This window comes from Zeus faber (genome assembly GCF_960531495.2).
Source record: "Zeus faber genome assembly, chromosome: 1".
Lineage (NCBI taxonomy): Eukaryota > Metazoa > Chordata > Actinopteri > Zeiformes > Zeidae > Zeus > Zeus faber.
Genome location: NC_137193.1, coordinates 51,886,430 through 51,903,495, shown reverse-complemented (window position 1 = coordinate 51,903,495; position 17,066 = coordinate 51,886,430). Strand labels below are relative to the sequence as shown.

Sequence of the window (17,066 nt, the reverse complement as noted above, 5' to 3'; positions counted from 1 at the left end):
AAGTTACAGTTCTAAATCTTACCGTATAACTTCAGACTCTGATCTGGGAGGGACAGACAAATACAGGCAACTTTTGCACTATTGATAGAGATTGAATCTTGAAACTTTAATTATCAGCAATAACATGTACAGATCCAATCCGTTACTTTCATGCTGAATTCCAAATAAAAACAATGATTTCAATCTAGAGAGGAGGGCCCCCCCGAAGAATCGCCACCTTACCGCGGTGGAGGGGTTTGTGTGTCCTTGTTACCCTAAGAGCTGTGTTGTCGGGGGCATTAGCCCCTGGTAGGGTCTCCCAAGGCAGAGTGGTCCCAGGGGAGGGACCAAACAAAGAGTGATTCAAAGGACCCCAATGAAAAAACATCAACGGCAAAATGGTACCTCGCACGGAATAGGGAAACCGGGGCCCCCTCCTGGAGCCAGACCTGGGAGGGGAGCTCGCCGGCGAGCATCTGTGGCCGGGCCTTGACCCATGCGGTACGGTCGGGCATAGCCCGAATAAATATTATGGAGCTGCCACCCTGGGGGCCCACCACCTACAGGGATAGGCGTTGGGGTCGGGTGCAATGCCAGCCGGGCGGCGGGCAAAGCGGGGGCCTGCCTCGGCATCGCAGACTAGTTCTAGGGACGTGGAATGTCACCTCTCTGGCGGGGAAGGAGCCGGAGCTGGTGGTGGTGGTGGAGCAGTACCAACTAGATAAGTTGGGCTCACCTCTACACACAGCACTGGCTCTGGAACCAAACTCCTGGAGAGGGGCTGGACTCTCTCCTTTTCCGGAGTTGCCCAGGGTGAGAGGTGCCGGCTGGGTGTGGGGATACTCACGAGCCCCCGGCTGGGTGCCGCTGTGCTGAAGTTCTCCCCAGTGAATGAGGGGGTCGTCTCTATGCGACTACAAGTTGCTAAGGGGAAAAGTCTGACTGTTGTTTGTGCTTATGCGCAGAACACCAGTTCAGAGTATTCGGCCTTCTTGGAGTCTCTGGGTGGCGTCCTGGAAGGGACTCCGCCTAGGGACTCTATAGTTCTACTGGGAAACTTCAACGCTCACGTAGGCAACGATGTAGAAACCTGGAAGGGGGTGATTGGGAGGAACTGAATCTGAGTGGTGCTTTGTTATTAGACTTCTGTGCTAGTCATGGATTGGCCATAACAAACACCATGTTTCGAGCATAGGGTGGCTCATAAGTGTACGTGGTACCAGACCACCTTAGGCCAAAGATCGATGATCGACTTTGTAGTCATGCCATCGGATCTGCAGCCATATGTCTTGGACACTGGGGTGAAGGGAAGAGCAGAGCTCTCAACTGATCACCACCTGGTGGTGAGTTGGATCAGATGGCGGGGGAGGCTGCCAGACAGACCTGGTAAACCCAAACGTGTGGTGAGGGTGAACTGGGAAGGCCTGGTAGATGCCCCTGTCCGCGAGGTCTTCATCTCCCACCCCTGGAAGAATTTTTCGCGCATTTCGGGGAGGTTGGGAACATGGAATCCAAGTGGGTCATGTTCAAAACCTCCATTGCAGAGGCGGCGGCTAGGAGCTGTGATCGGAAGGCAGTCGGTGCCTGTCGTGGCGGTAACCCAAGAACCTGTTGGTGGACACCAGCGGTGAAGGAAGCTGTCAAGCTGAAGAAGGAGGCCTTCCAGGCTTGGCTGGCCCAGGGGTCTCCCGAGGCAGCAGACAGGTACCAGCAGGCTAGAAGTGCTGCGGCTTTGGCGGTCACTGAAGCAAAAACCCAGGTGTGGGAGGAGTTCAGAGAGGCTATGGAGAAGGACTTTTGGTTGACCTCAAGGAAGTTCTGGCAAAGTGTTCGGCAACTCAGAAAGGGAAAGCAGGGCTTGGTTCAGACCCGGACTGGGGATATTGTCGGGCGGTGGAAAGAGCACTGGTGGAACTCCTGAACCCGACCAATATGTCCTCAGGGGAAGAGGCAGAGTCTGAAGACTTGGGGGAAGTCTCGTCCATATGCCTGGCAGAGGTCTCTGAGGCAGTTAAAAAGCTCCTCGGGGGCAAGGCCGAGGGGTGGATGCGATTTGACCTGAGATGCTGAAAGCTCTGGACATTGTTGGGCTGTCTTGGTTGACACACCTCTTCAGTGTCACGCGGATGTCGGGCACAGTACCTATGGAATGGCAGGCCAGGGTGGTATTTCCCATTTTTAAAAAGGGGGACCGGAGGGTGTGCTCCAATTATAGGGGTATCACACAACTCAGCCTCCCCGGGAAAGTTTACTCCAGGGTGCTGGAAAGGAGGATTTACATTTACATTTACATTTACATTTACATTTAATCATTTAGCAGACGCTTTTATCCAAAGCGACTTACAACTGTTCAAACACCGACGGACGCAGCCATCAGGAGCAATTAGGGGTTAAGTGTCTTGCTCAAGGACACTACAGAATGCTAGCAGGAGGAGCCTGGGATCGAACCAGCAACCTTTAGATCACTAGACCACCAGCTCTACCGCCTGAGCTACCATCCCCCCCCATGGATCCCCCAGGATCCGGCTGATCGTCAAAACCTCAGATTCAGGAGGAGCAATGCCGATTCCGTCCTGGACGTGGAACAGTGGACCAACTCTTTACCCTTGCAGGGTTGCTGGGGGGGTCGTGGAAGCCCCTCCAAGTCTGACGCCATGGTTCTCTGCCGGAAAACGGTGGATTGCTCCCTCCGGGTTGGGAGCAAGTTTCTGCCCCAAGTGAAGGAGTTCAAGTATCTCGGGATCTTGTTCACGAGTGAGGGGAAAATCGAGCGTGAGATGGACAGGCGCATCGGTTCAGCATCAGCAGTGATGCGGGCATTGTTCCAGACCGTTGTGGTGAAGAGGGAGCTGAGCCGGAAGGCAAAGCTCTCAATTTACCAGTCCATCTACGTTCCGACCTTCACCTATGGTCATGAGCTCTGGGTAGTGACCGAAAGAACGAGATTGCGAATACGAGCAGCCGAAATGAGTTTCCTCGGTAGGGTGGCTGGGCTCAGCCTAAGAGATTGGGTGGGGAGCTTGGACAACCGGAGGGAGCTCGGAGTAGAGTGAGTGGCCCTCAGAAGGGAAAAGAAAAGTGTGAGGGAAGGTCCATGTGTGTGTTTTGCAGCGTGCCCGCGGTCCATTAGAGTGAGAGACATCGACTGGGATCATATCGATAATGATTGACATTTTCTCCATAAGAGACATGCTTCTATGTTAAAAAAAAAGAAAGTAAACATTGAGTTTCCTTGATCTGGCACTTTGCATGGTTTTACCATATTTAACCCTACTTTCCATTCAAAATGGAGAGGCAGAGTTTTAAAAATCTCCCAGCACCAGAGGTTGGCAGCAAATATATTTTGTTCCTGTGTTTACACTGGTTGGACTTGCAGATAAGAGTTGAACAATGGCTCAGCAAAGGAGTGTGTGTGTGTGTGTGTGTTTGTTTGTGTGCGTGTGTGTGTATCTGTGTTTGCGTGTGTGTGCTTGTGCATGCATGTGCATGAGTGTGCATTTGTGTGTGTGCGTTAAATAGAATCAATGGAGTGCTGCCAAGAGATTTGCGTGCTGGTCGTGGTAATGGTTGCTTCCTGCCGTATTGTATATCAAACATTTAACTGTATGCTGAGTACATTTTTATTATGTTCATTATTTATCTATTTATTTTACTATTGACTTAAATATTCTTTATTTATTAGCCTTTGAAAGCACCCGGAGACCAGGGCCAGGCGTGAAGGTGACCTGGTGATGGTTCCTGCTGGGTTTCAGCTTCTCTGAGATGGTGCTACCGCCTCCCCTCTGATGACCCTTTGGCCGAAAGATGGTGCTAGAAATGTTCTCTAGAGGGCACCGCTCTCGAGAGAGATAGAGAAAACACTGTGTGACAGAAGACCGTCAGATATGATGCTGCTGTCCTGGGACAGCCAGCCTGACAAGGCCATTGTTAGATTGCAGGAAAATGGTGTTCAGAATAGTCTAAAGTTTCTTCAGCCCCTTGAAGGTGAAAAGTGCCCTTTTTCTGATTTTCGACCCGAAATTGCCATACTGATTGTCATCTGTATGGGCATAACTAGATGCTGGTTCAATATTTTCGCCATTGTTGTTATATGTAACACTATGAATATCCCCTGGGGCCCAAAACCCAGTCATTAAAGTGCAGAGCATTTTCTATTTGATATATTTATAGTTCTGTTTTTGCACCTGTTACCAAGACCTTGAGGGTGTGCATTGATGTATATTCTTCTATATGTAAATATTTGAATGACTCCTATTCACTTCTTGTGACTCTGAATAACGTGTCGTTTCGCGATCTGCCAGTAGAAGGCGTCTTTTCCAGATTAGAGTCACAGCCAGAGGGCCAAGAGCAACAGCGCCTTTTTCCAGCTGACATTTAGACATGTCATGGAAGGGTAAACACAGCTGACATTTATTTGAGATGAATTGTGTGAGGTGGGAGTGGAACAGCTTGGACATCTCCTGTACAGTGAACTACATGCAGAGACCAAACAGAACCCTTAATGTCATCGGCTTCAGCTGTGTGTCTACTGTTCCATAGCATTCAAAATGTCTGCTGGGAATAGGAGCTCTTAACGTGCAAGGTTTTCCTTGGAGCAGCTTCCAGTAGAGAGCAACTACAACATGTACTGAGCTGTAATTTGTTGAGAAAGTGCTTTTGAATACATGGAAGTTTACTCTATATGTATTATGCAATATATGAATATTGTAACTTTCCCTAACATATATTATGAAATATGACTATTTATATTGTGTTTTTTTGAGTACTACTGTGTGTGTGTTTTACTTTTCTTCAAATTTATAAAAAAATATCTGAAAACACATATTATAATGTTATTTCAGTATACACATAACAATATACATATACAATAAAATGTATACTGATATAACTGCTTGCTACATTGTGATACACTGTATATAATATACTGTGTTATTGGGTTTATTCCAAAACACATTGCAATTAATGTGTATTAACTACATTTTTCAATACTTATTTCAAACATATGCCTCTTTCATCTCTTGGTATCAGTGTTATATGTGTTTAAATACTACATATGTATGTAAGGACAGTGTTTTAGTCACACAGATAATGATATAATAGATAAAAACATTATTATTATTATTATTATTATTTAATTTATTTAATATATTGTTTGTTTACTGCATATCTGTCTCACCAAAAGCTTTCTTGGGCCCAACCAGGCGCAGGGTGAAGGGCTCCCCGCGGGGCTGCTCCTTCAGCATCTTGGCCACCTCGTAGTGTCGACAGCCCACGATGCTCTGGTCGTTGATGGCCTCGATGTGGTCGCCCACACACACCGTCTTCAGCCGGTCGATGGTGCTGGACTCCTTTATCCTCTGGGAGAAACACAACATGGAGCCAAATACGGGTGGAGAATGCGAGGGAACTAAAGTACATTTAAATAGTTTTTATTGCAAGCCATATATGGATGCAGATTGTCATGGAGATGACAAATGACATGTTGCAAATGGATGACAAATGGCTCTACAGTATTAAGGGATTTGTATTCAAAAGAGAGTTTTTCAACCATAGCCATAAGTGTATTTTTAGGCAAAAGTGTGCAACATTAAATAAACACAATTACCAACGTGGAAGATATAGTATCACATAACTTATTTGGAGTTCAATCTGATTGAATAGTATTTGATCAAATGAAGATTATCTAGAAAATGCACAGGAATAATGGATATGTGTTTACGTCTTCCTGCTCCTTTTCAGACATACTGTAAATACTGTATATATTTTGCTGAATCATTTGTAATAAGGGTTAGATCTTGTGTTTCATATCTATGGTTTCTTTTATGAAATTATAAAAAAAAAACATCAAACATTCAACAATGCATTTAAAGATCTTATGGAATTATGTCATATCATTCCAACCCCCCCAAAAAAGTAGTTTTCAAAAAAGTGGGGAAAATCAATCAGAATAAAATTAGCCGGAGTTCCCTCACCTTGATGAAGGCGTACCCGGCTCCGTTGTCCGTGATGGTGAGACCCAGGGCATCCTCAGTCTTGGTGACCTCCACCTCCTTGGTCTCCCCCCGGACGTGGGCGAAGATGAAGTCCTCCAGACCGATCTGCCCCCCCAGCAGCTTCTGCATGTCCACCTTGTGGGAGTTGAGTGTGCAGAACAGGATCTGGAAGGAAAGGGGAAATAGTTTTGTTGGATTAGCTTCATGAGAATGTCATCAGAATTTTAATTCCTCGCTGAGATTGTCAAAGTCAAAGGCCAGAATGATTCAACAAGTAAAGGTCACAAGGGGAGTGACACTTAAAGACAAATATTCATTGAAAAAGTAGTTTGTAAATGGTGGACCAGTTAACGGATTAAAGGAATAAAACGGCAATTCTGTACAACTGGATCGGGAAGCAAATATATTTTAATCTTAATAATTCTGAAATGTGAAGTTTAGTGAACAAATGGATTTCCGCTGTTTCAAGAGACAGTAAAGACATATGTTAATACAACAGATTTATAGCAGAATAGCATATTCCTTATGCTGGATGGTCGGTATTCAAACCTTGTGATGTAACAAGTTTGCAAACTTTTAAATGGAATAGATACTGTCTTCATTATTCAGGAACCAGGCTTTTCAGCTTAATGTATTGGTTGTTAATAGATAGTAGGCTGTCAAAATGCTGGTTTGTGTCATGCTGTAAATTCAACACTAGAGGTCAGTGCAGTCTGAGGCAAACATCTAATTCCATTTTGGGAGCTTTTGGATTAAAATAATATCTTAAATAAAGTGCACTATTGTACCCCGACATTATTAAATTAACTGTTAAGACGCCCAGCACATTACCTGAAGGTATTGGTTAATGACTGATGGACAACATGATGCTATATGGACCCTTTAGTTAATAGATTTTATATATATATTAAATATAATTTAAAAAATCTGTGTCCAACTTTAGAATTTTTCAGTAGACGTGGAAGTTGTGTGTAATCTGGACATATTGGCTAAAGTGTTTTGTCTCAGCATGGACCAGTTGTACAGGCTTTTGTAGTGACTAGGGCATGTTTGAGTGTGTGCAACCACAAACCACATATTGAAGTCATTTTGGAACGGCTGAGAAGGTTTCAGATTTAGATATTGTGCTTTGGCTATAATCTGACTTCAGTCCAAGGTCTTCCTTGTCCCTGGCACGAAGCCCCATTGTTATTAAACCTCGGTCAACCCTTGACCCCTTCAAGGGACTGAAGCACGTCTGACCACCTTGATATTAGGTGGATCATTGTATTATTATGTAATATTATTAGATCATTGTGTCTGGGGCTACTGTCGGGCTGAAGCTCAAGATAATCACTCACAATAATGTTCACAAGCATTTTGATGCCAAAGCACCTCACTGCAAAGACAGATAGGCCTAATCATAAATTAAATGTAGATTGTAATGCATAGAATTAGCTGTGCTGGCTTCAAAATAACATTAAAAGGAGTAAAACATCTTTCACGCTCAAAAGATGGGGAACCCCTGGAATATGACCCTATTCATTGGCTTATATGCAAAATTTAAATTAATGAATTGTTTATTGACTTTTTGAAGACATTTTATTTTTATGTATAATTTTTACTGTGCTGCTGGACTTAAGCCAAATTGTCTTTTGTCACTCTTTGTTTGAAAACAAATCTCCTTAAATGTGTATCTGGGTGCTGTGTCCAAGTGAGGTCTGAGTCAAAGTCAGATGTGTGACACCTATAAAATAATGGGAAATAACTTTACATGTATTTTTGAGCCCTGTATTCCATGTAAATGCTTTAGGGCAGTGTTGATGAACAATTTTTATTTCTTTTTATGTTTTTATTTTTTTGGCAGTGTGTTTAAAATTCTCAGGTGTGAAGGCAAAGCATTGATTTAATGCAATCGGGGCATGAAACTGTCTTTTGCAAGTAATTTTCAAAAGCCTTTTTTGAAGACAGTATCTTTCAAAATATATCCTTTCTATATACCTTTAAAGTGATTTACACACACATTAAATGCTGCACTGCCATTGACTTGCCTGTTAAAACGTTTAAGACCTTTATTACCGCAATTAGTTTTTACAGACCGTCTTCCTATCCTATCTGTTTGTTTTACACCGTCCTTGGAACGCAGCACGCCTTCAGTGTGGCCTCCACAACACGCCTGATAAGCTTCAGATAAATCCAATGCCAACAGGTTATCACCTCAGTGAAGGATATGACACTTCTGCATTCTGACTCTGTTTGCACTTGGCAGCTGCTCTTAATGCAGTGAATGAAAGTGTAATAAGGGATCTATGTGTTGAAGAAACGAATGGCTCAAAGTCAGAGACCAGGCACACGCATATAGAAATACAAATTCTTTAATGGAATACAGATATTTATCCCATTTATTTACTTTGCAAGTTACAACTGAATATAATCTTGTTTTTAAATATCTAAAGAAGATGTCCTTTATGGCCTGCATGAAAATATAATTAATAAATATTTAAAATAAACTATAATTAATAATTCACACGGTCTTACTTTTTCACACATGATCACTTTACTTTTCAAACAAACTGGATCACTCAGAGCCCACAGAAATATTGTATTTTTGTTTATTTTAGGGTCTTCTAAAATAGCTAAATATAATATGATCTAAATAAAACACCAACATATTAAAATATCAACGTTGATTTGTTTAGATATACTTTTGTTTGTCTTTGGATATAAAAATATCTAAATTTTGATATTTATATCTAAATAGAATATCTAATAATAATAATAATAATGATAATAATAATTTCATGCATGGGCAGGACTTCTTCTTGACTGACATGTGTCAGTGCTGCTTTTATGCCTGTCAGTCACGTGCTGCAGATACTGTAAGGCCACTTCCTCCCTATCATCAAGATTCACTGTTATATACTGTAGCTGTTGCATACTGACTTAAAGGTACATTTCCAGGTTATTTATTTGGATTGTTGATCCCAATCAAAGATCAGCTTCAGGAACAGAGTCTGACAGACTGTTGCTAGATGATCCTCCTCGGTGCATCATGGAACTAGGCCTAAATTGAAACATAACACCTTCCTCTAGCTGGCCTTCCAGAACAGGGAAACCGGGCTGACCTCAAATCTACACTGGCCCATTTTTTTTTACAGTGGTAACTATTGAGTCTTTATTGTGTGTGCTAATTAATCCAAAATGGTGCGATAGAATAGGATTTTTCCTACCTCTGAAGCTGAGATGTTAAACACTTCAGCGATCTTGGCGTAGAGCTCCTTGACATTGGTGAAGCTGTGGATGCGTCCTGTGGGGCTGCCGTGGGCCAGCTGAGTGTGGAAGACCAACCTGGGTCTCGGGTATTCCGACGGGCCAGGCGGAGGCGGGGACGAAGGGGGCAGCGGCGGCGCCGACGGCTCTGGACCCTCCTGGTTCTGGCTGTGTTGGTTCTGGGCCTTCTGGGCCTTGTGCTCTTCTGTGGCCCGGGCCACGACTTCTGCCGCTTGCACGTCCTGCGGGCCCATGGCTTCCCCGTTCTGCATCAGCTCCAGTTCTAGTGTGGCCCAAGTCCTCCTCCAGGTGCAGGAACGCTGTTCTGCTCTGGCCTGGGCACAGAGAGACACTGTCCTTCCTCAAGCGACAGCCACGCAGCCAGCCAGCCAGCCAGCCAGAACCTGGGGGCCAGGGGTTGCTGCTGAATTAGTGATGAGGGTCGCCAGGTAACAGCAGCCTGCAGGGGCCGCCATGTGGAAACAGGAGCCACGGCGGGCCGAGGATCAGATGCGCGACACCTGAGCCTCTGGATGCTTAAACACGACGCGCCGGGTGCAGGCCCCTTCGCCACACACACGCCGCAGCTAAAGACCCTAATCCACCGTATCGGTCTGGCTGTGAGACATGCTTCACACACACGGCCCTGAATGTGTGTGTCCCTGGTGAGTTTGGTAATGTCAGCCAAAATATGCAAAAGGGTTTACGGTACATGTCACCTGGTGATGACTGCAGAGTCATAAACAATGTCTTAGTGTTGGAGGAAAAGTGATACTTGTGGCTGTGTTCCACACACACACACACACACACACACACACACACACACACACACACACACACACACACACACATACACACACACACACACACACACACACACACAACTTAATTGAAGCGTACTAAATTAAATGGGTGCTTGCTGCTGGGGTTCATCCTTGGCGAAGCGGTGACCAGTTTGACCACACAGTGAGCCCACCAGTGCACACGTAGCTTAAGCACATGTTTAATTCACCTGTCGGCACCGGTGCGCGTCGCCTTGAAAGCTCTTTTTGTTCCTGCCTCGCTACTGAGATGACCAGCAATGGATGGAGAAGTCACTAAAGGTCTAAGACAGATTCAAAATGATATATACAGTATAGCAGTAATAGTATAGATCGCAATCACAACATTGGTACTGGATGCGAAACTGAAGCAATCTTGTAAAAAAGAAACCCCTGACATTGCTCACATTTTACAGGGCTGTAGTAAGTAGAACCATTTCATCAATAATGATGGCATCATGTCATGCAGAACATCCCATGCATTTCCTTTAAGTTCTGCTGACAGAGGCGTTAAATGTTTTTTGTATTGTTTTTTTTCTTTTGTGTTTCCACTCGTTCACACTAGGTGGGTTTATTAAACTGATCACATGGCTCTCAGGGGTTTTTTTTTTTCTTTAGATGTGGAATATCGAGAGATTCTCACATTAAACCGAGACAAATGCGATTCATTACACATTTCAGTCATTTCAGTTCACCACTTTATTCTGAGAGATAACAACTTTTTTTTAAACAAAGAACTGATAATTATATACAAACCATTAAAGTTGTTTATAGATTTCATTGAACACATACACATTGAAACAAATTATTCCTTCAGGTAAATTAAAGGAACAGGTAATATAAGCAGCACTGTCTGTACCGTACAATTCCAACTCCTCCAGCTGTTTATGTGGTGAATAAACAACCTTAAATTGGAATAAATGTATGAATTTACCCTCCCTGCAGCGAACAAGGCTAATCCTCAAGTCCAATCTGAATATTTTGGGCGTATATTGAGCCTCATTAATTGTTATTAATTGGAATTATCATTTTGTTTTATCAGTGATTTTACCTCTGCACATGGAACACATAGTAAAAGGGAAGATAGCTTGAGCAACGTATTGTAAGTTTTACATAATTAATCGTTTTGGCGTATGACTCTTGGTAAGCCACATCAATTGCTAAATTACTCCTTATTCAACAATAAGTTAATCCAAATAATCGATTGAATGTAAGGAGCGTGATCTGTGTTATTCACTGTGGGGACACATGTCTGCTTCACAAGCACTGCACCACAATAGTGCTGTGCTGTTACCGCAATAGTGGTGCATGCGTCATGACCCACTACCCAGGTGCCTTTGCCAGCCCAAGGCCAAAGCATTTCACCCTGAACACTGATAAAGAGCAGGTTTCTGTCAAAACAATGTTTGGGACTGACAAGCTGCCATCAGAGCAAACACGTACTCACCTTCCCTTCTTCTCCATACGCAGGTCGCTACCTCGTTCTGTATTCACAAAGCCACTATCTAAGCCCTGTAACATGGGGGATTCCAGAGCCCTGACTGAAACAAACAAATTAATGATTGTGTTTTATTTAAATACTTTTATCCAGAAAAGGAAAAGGAAAATCTACCAAATATTCTTTCCTCTTTTAGATTTTTTGGAATAAAATATATATGATGCATATGGCTTGTTTATAGATTCCCTCCGCAGTAGTAGTTTACAATAGCTGCATCTAAAAACACAGCGTTCCTAACAGAATAGATTATCCAAAATGATCACGTTTAATACAGAGCTTGAGAAACCATTAAAAGGAAAATGTTTCGGTGAGAAATCTTCAGTGTCTTATTCCTCTTTTGCATAACTCAAACACTTCAGAACACAGTGTTTGGAAATTAAGTACAAGCAGCTCTGCTCTTGTGCGTCACGTTGCCACTCTCATTGGCTCCTTCCACGTGGCATGTTTTATTTTTTTGTATAATGAGAAATAATGCTGGAGTCAATATTGACACAAGCATTAATAACATTATATTTAATGATCGTCAGCTATTGACCAACGAGCCAAAATGTTGGCTATTGATGAGATACAATGGATGGTTGGAGTGTGAGCAGTTCATAAGAGCTGATTCAGAGCATCAATATTAACAGATTGTGTGCTGTGGTGTGTACTATATTAATACTAAACTTAGCACCTAAGGCACTAAGAGCAATGGAAATGTGACAAAGATGAATAACCATGTTTGAGTTTCCGTACTCCTAGCATCAGGGTTAAAGTTCATGTGGCCAACTTACTTTAATGCTATTCCACAATAGGAGCAATTTTGATATTAATTATTTTGTTGTCAGCAACTGCTGGGACGGATTGTGAAATAATAATTGTTGTGCTAGTGAAAATAAGATTAGGTAAGACAGAGACTTCATTAATCCACAGAGGGAAATTCAGGTGTTACAGCAGCAGAAATTGACAGAACTGTGCAAGTCAGAAAGAAGATGATATGAAATAAAATATATATACGCGTCTATGAACAGAAGTTGACAGTAAGTAGCACTAGTGAGCCCAGTAGGGACAGGTGGCAGAAAGTACTCAAGTCAAGTACAAACATTATACAGCAGCAGTGCATGGCAATAACATACAATGACTGTGAGATGGCAGCGTAGAAATGAAAATATGTGGCATCATAATAATAACAGCAATCCTAAAAATGACAATAATAATGACAATAAAACCATGACATGCTTTCAAAAGATATGATGTAATCTAGAATCTGTCTCTTCAGTCTACAATTGCAATAGTCTGCACAATCAAACACGCACAGACAGACAGACAGACAGACAGACAGACAGACAGACAGACAGACAGACAGACAGACAGACAGACAGACAGACAGAGGGTGTGGGCCTTTTTTTGGTTTCTCCGATAAAAAACAGCTTATTGCTTTAGGGACTTCCTTATTAAACCCGATTTCCTCTATAATGTTTGCTTTGTTTCTTGGAGAAGTGGATGTGGGGATTTGCTGTGAGGCGGAGGGGCGGCTGGCTGGTCAATGTGTGTGTGTGTGTGTGTGTGTGTGCGTGCGTGTGTGTGTGTGTGTGTGTGTGTGTGTGTGTGCGTGTGTGTGTGCGTGCGTGAGTGTGTGCAGTATGTGTGTTGTCTCTTTATTTCTCTGTTGCGGAGCAGCACCATGAGCTTTACCAACCAAGTGCGAAATTTCACTATATTCCCAAGTCACCTTGGACAAAAGTTACATAGGCATTATCCTTTACAAGAAAATAATTAGTAATGCAAGGACTTTAGAAAGGAGAACTGTTTGAGTGGATTATTGCTTCATGCATGCATGAACAATTTCCAGTTTGTTGCGTAACATTACCAATTGTGAATGGGCTGAGAATGTCATTCCAAGTAGCAACATGCTGGTCATCCAGCAGAGAAGCAGCATGACCTGGCCCCTTCTTCAGCGCCCCCCCCCCAACTGTGTTTTCCTTGACCTGGGGGGCAAGATTAGGTGACAAAATTGATTTCTATGTGAGATGTGACTTGTGTGAAGCCCTTTGAGACCCTACTGTGATATGGGGTTTAAAAATATACATTTTAGGGGTTCTCCAATGGCGATGTTGCCATATTTTTCTTCATGGGATCGAACTCACTTATAACTTTGAGGACTTCCATGAAATTACAATTGTCATCACAATCATAATAATGAATATAGTTGCACCAATAACCGGGGTCCAGGGTAGTCGGCCCTTTGTTAAAGTTCAATGAACGAGTGTGCTTTGATTCTCTGCTCCTGTGTGTTTTGTGACTGCAGAAGTTAATCTGTTTCAGCCTGGTTACAGTGTAATTCTATGATCGGGCGGTGTTTGTGGCTGTGGGTGGGTTTTCTACGTCACAACTAACGTTGTTTATCACTCGTAGGGCTGCATGATTATGGCTAAAATAAAAGTCACGATTATTTTAGTCAATATTGTGAGCTCGATTATTTATCACGATTATTAATCCATTTTGGGGAACAGAATTATTTTATGGCACTTTGTAAATCTACAGAAAACTGCCTTCACAATAATAATTATTTATAATTATTAATTTATAAACTAATTTATAAATTAATTTATAAACCTATAAATAAATTAACTAGGGTAAGTGGTTTAACTGACTTAAATTGGAGAGGATATATATAATGAAATCAGTTGTGTGTAGTGGGATACACATTTTTGTTGTAATTGTAACAAATCTTTGAGGCATCTGGAAGGGAACACAAAAACACAAAAACAATGTCAATATTTCAAAAAACATACACTATAAATACATGTTCCTTGTATTCTGTAATTGCTTTTGGATATTGTTACCAGTAATTAGAATTCAGGAAGTTTGTATACATTAATATCTCTGGAAGGTCTATCAATTCTGACAGTGATATTATTGGGTTCTTATTGTGTAGAACTTACTCTGATGCTTGTCAGTTTTCCTCAGAAGTGAAGGTATTTATGACGTTAAATAGGTTGTGCCTTGTTTAATCCAATTGTTTTCTGGTAAAATAATTCCTCTCACTTTGTAACTTCATATGGTTAAGGGTTCGTATTATATTCCCTTAGTTAAAGTCCAATCACAAATGTATCTGTCACGTGATCTAAGTACTCAATTTGTGCATGCATGCTGTGCATGGCGCCATCTTGGTGAGGTTGCGATTGTTGATCAAAAACTTCTTTCACAAAACTGATCCATGACATCTGTGGCCTACTGATGTCAGTTTTTTATTAACAAAGAAATAGGGCTCCCGCCATGTCGGGCTGGACCCCGAATAATAACCATAAAGGGAGGAATCTCTGTCTGTCTCTCCTTCGATTATCATGTCCTTCGATTATCTCGACAACCGCTCATCCCATCTACTTCCCACTTGGTGGGTATATTGCTGGGAACCCAAAGGCGTGCAGTGTCGCGTTTGGTGCAATTTGGACACGCGACACGTGAAATATTAATAACTGTCAATAAACAGCGAACAGTGAGACTGGAGGGCTTCAGGGCTCTGTGACTGAGTCACTCAAAGACAATCTTTCCCCGGTGTATGACTTAAACAGTATAATTTTCCATTGTGGAACACAGGACTGAATAATTGACATGTTGTTAAACTGTGCTATTAAAAGGACAAAAAGTTTTGAATTTTGAACGAGCGTGAACTAGTAGATAGAAAGACAGACATTGCTCGATCGATAGAGAATCAGAATTAGTTTATAGAAGGAGTTTGTCATGGTGAGTATTGGTGCATTTCTCTACAGACAATCGCTATACAAGCTTAACAGTCTAAAAAAAATGTAATTGACAAAATGACAAAAATAATTTCCAAATATACACAAATTGCCAGAAAATTCAGAATAGATGGACGGACAGACAGTTAGACATACAGGCCGAGAATGCATCATGATACTCGATGGAAATTTGCATTCATGCGTAATTTCCTATACATGGAACTGGTCTTCAGAAGGAAAGCGCTTCAAAAGATTTCTCAACAAATCTTCCCTCTTCTTTCTTTCCCCTTTCATTTGAATGCACTGAGAATAGAATTCCAAGTAGTGACTCACAGGTCATCCAGCATGTCCTTGTTGACGGTGCCAGGCCCCGTCTCCATCATCATACAGACTGGAGGGAGCTCAGAGTGGATGATATGGGAATTATGATATCAAACCTAATTTCACCGCATTTATTTTAGTTAAAATATACGTCAATCAAATATTAATATACCACATTTTGTTGTCTGGGCTAGGGAATGTCATTAATTTCTGTGTGAAATGTGTGTGAGCCCATCAAAACTGTACTGCGATTAGATTCTCTATAAATTAACTCGACTTCACTTTCTGGTCTTATTCCCTTTATGAAAGAGGAATGGGGAATTCGTGGAATGAGATTTGTTGCTGCTGTTCATTCAACAAATTCACTTATACAGAATTTATCTGATTGGATTCAGGTCGAGGCTATAATTTAAACCCTAACAATATTAACCAAATCGAATGATCGTCAGACGAGACAAAGGATTATAAGTGCTGGACACGAATGCCAATGACCACCTATTGGTCATGGGGATGATCATTTGCTGCTGCAGTTGTGCCTGTTGTGTTCAAGGTCGGGTTTGGGGAGGGCTTGGTCACCAGCAGCCGCCCAATGACCAAAATGGGACATATTGTTTCTTACGGTAAAGCCTCGAAACTGAACCATTGACCTAATCTCTGCTGAGTCACTTCTTCTTTTCGTTGGAAGAAATCAAATGAATGGAAATTGACTTCCGAGTTCGATTCATAATGTTTCTCATAAGATTAGTTGCTGAGTTGATTAGCTGTTAGTCCAAGTTGCCCATCTTGGCCGAATAATACGCAATGATTTTATTTTCCCTCACAAATAACGATAATAAATTCAATGACAATATTGCTAATAATAATAATAATAGAATATCAATGATGATACTACTATTACTATTACTGATAATTATAATAATAATGAGATTATAGCAATATAAATATTAACAACAGCAGTAATATTAATAATATTAATAACAATCAACAAATCAATCAACAATCAATAAACATACAGCAACAATACTAGTACTACTACTACTACTACTATTACTACTACTACTATTACTACTACGAGCACTAACACTACTACGAGTACTTCTACAACTACTACTACTACTACTACTACTACTACTAATAATAATAATAATAATAATAATAATAATAATAATAATAATAATAATAATAATAAAAGAAAGGCCGTGAAAATTGGAACGGGTCTTGGTCACGTGACAGCGCCGCCATTACCACGGCCCCGCCCACTTGGATCCGGCGGGGACGCGCGACTCGTCTCCCATATATGTCCATGGGCGGTCCCTGCCGCGCTCTGATTGGCTGAACGGACTGACATGACTTTTTTTTCCTTCACATCCCTGTGACACCATTGGTCGACGGGCTTGGTCCGATTTAAGCTCATTATCATAATCAGCTGTAGACGAGTCACCAGAGACCGAGGGCGACCAGCGCAGCCGGGCACCAGCCACCA

The 17,066-nt window shown here is 42.0% G+C and overlaps 1 protein-coding gene across 1 annotated transcript in view; it reads right to left on the bottom strand.

Moving 5' to 3' along the window:
- The window catches only part of gipc3 (GIPC PDZ domain containing family, member 3), a gene marked incomplete at both ends in the record, with an annotated part of 15,668 nt that extends 6,175 nt beyond the window's left edge, over window positions 1-9,493 (bottom strand). Inside the window, 3 exons of the mRNA XM_080012850.1 lie at window positions 5,156-5,336; window positions 5,952-6,137; window positions 9,182-9,493. Coding sequence (XP_079868976.1) covers window positions 5,156-5,336; window positions 5,952-6,137; window positions 9,182-9,493 — 679 coding nt within the window. The remainder of the gene's footprint in view (window positions 1-5,155; window positions 5,337-5,951; window positions 6,138-9,181) is intronic.
- Window positions 9,494-17,066: the final 7,573 nt, after the last annotated feature.